Here is a 1,719-nt window from a genome sequence, read left to right as displayed (position 1 = left end):
CCAAGCTAGGGGAAAGGAGGAATCAAGCAGGGAATTAGTCTGGAATCTTTACGTGGGCACAAAGAAGGCAAAATCTGATCCTTCTTGGGTGCCGTTGAGCTTTATTTAGTCCAGGTGCAAATCGGCCAGTCTGGGAAGATTCCTGTGAATTGCGCATGTAATAAAGTCTCCAATTGAACTCTTCACATGTGGAGCAGGCCGTTCACACTTGACAGAACCGCTTTTCGAGCCAAATAACCATGGCCAAAAACTTAGAACAGGAGCCAAGTTTGGTTTCCGAATGCCCGGTCTGCTGGAACGCTTACAATAACATTTTCCGGACCCCCAAACTCCTACGATGCGGCCATTCCTTTTGCATCGAGTGCCTGGCGCACCTCAGCCTCATCGCCGCCACCCAGAACCAGCTGCCTTGCCCTCTTTGCCGCTGCCTGACCTTGCTGCCGGCCAACCAGCAGGTGACCGAACTCCCCACCGACGTCGCCCTCTTGCACAAGTTGGGACTGGAGCCCAACCACATCATCCTCGAAGGACGGCAACTGTGCCTTAAGGAGCAGCGCAAGACCAGGTATTTCCTGCGGCAACCCAGAGTGTACACCTTGGATCTGGGCGTCGACCCTGAACTCGGCACCCAGCCGTACCCCGAGAGCCCCCAGCCAGCGACCGTAGCCAGCACCCCCACCGTTCCTCGCCGCGCCCTTCTCCGAGAATGCATCCGGAACCCGCATCTTCGGATCTTCACGTACTTGATGGTCATTATCTTAAGCCTGACTTTGCTACTCGTTTTCTCCGTCTTCTGGACGAAAAACTTTTTCCCAGGTTTGGGATGAAGGAGAAGCAGACCATGGAAACTTGGATTTTGATTTAATGTGGTGGGGGTGGGTGGGTTCCGCAGGGCCTGGGAACGGAGGAAGCCGGAAAGTATTTTGGAAAGGGGGGATCAAAATCCTTTCCTAAAGAGCCCGGCTTCTGAATTTGGGGATCAAGAAGGTAGGAGATAGGATGGCCCAAGTCCAAGTCATAATGAGCAAGTTCTTCTTGGCAGAGGGCACACACTATGGAATTTGTGAATGGCATACCATACGCCGTCCAATCCAGAGATCTTAAAAGCAGTTTTGCTATTACCCTACCTTACCCTGAGGTACCTTAATTTACCTCAAGCTTGTCGACCGAAAGGTTGGCAGTTCAGTGGTTCGAATCCCGAGTGCCGCATAACGGGGTGAGCTCCCGTGACTTGTCTCAGCTTCTGCCAACCTAGCAGTTCGAAAGCAGGTAAAAAATGCAAGTAGAAAAATAGGGACCACCTTTGGTGGGAAGGGAACAGCGTTCCATGCACCTTTGGCATTGAGTCATGCCGGCCACATGACCACGGAGACGTCTTCGGACAGCGCTGGCTCTTCGGCTTTGAAACGGAGAGGAGCACCGCCCCCTAGAGTCGGGAATGACTACCACATATGTGCGAGGGGAACCTTTACCTTACCCCTATTGGGAAAAAAAACCCACCAGCACCAACAGATTAAGATCAAAGGGAGAAAGGAGCCAACTTGTCTCCAGAAGAGACAAGTCCAAAACACTGGAGGTTTTTAAGAGGAGGTTGGACGGCCATTTGTCTGAAACTGGAATATAGGGTTTCCGATTCTTTATTATTCTGTTACAGCACTTAACCGGAAAATGAAGTACAAATTTGTCCTTGTAGTTAAGATGCGGCATTTGTAAATGCAA

General features: G+C 51.1%; 1 protein-coding gene across 1 annotated transcript; it reads left to right on the top strand.

The window, feature by feature from the left end:
- Positions 1–239: 239 nt before the first annotated feature.
- On the top strand, positions 240–827 carry RNF183 (ring finger protein 183). The gene has a single exon (XM_070955857.1). It carries the CDS (start codon positions 240–242, stop codon positions 825–827), a length of 588 nt encoding a protein of 195 aa, XP_070811958.1.
- Positions 828–1,719: the final 892 nt, after the last annotated feature.

The sequence above is a fragment of the Pituophis catenifer genome, unplaced genomic scaffold (assembly GCF_029215685.1).
Source record: "Pituophis catenifer annectens isolate HBS135680 unplaced genomic scaffold, rPitCat1.0.hap2 SCAF_17, whole genome shotgun sequence".
In the NCBI taxonomy this organism is placed as follows: Eukaryota; Metazoa; Chordata; class Lepidosauria; order Squamata; family Colubridae; genus Pituophis; species Pituophis catenifer.
The sequence above is the reverse complement of the archived record's forward strand: the minus strand, read 5'-3'. Positions and strand labels throughout refer to the sequence as shown.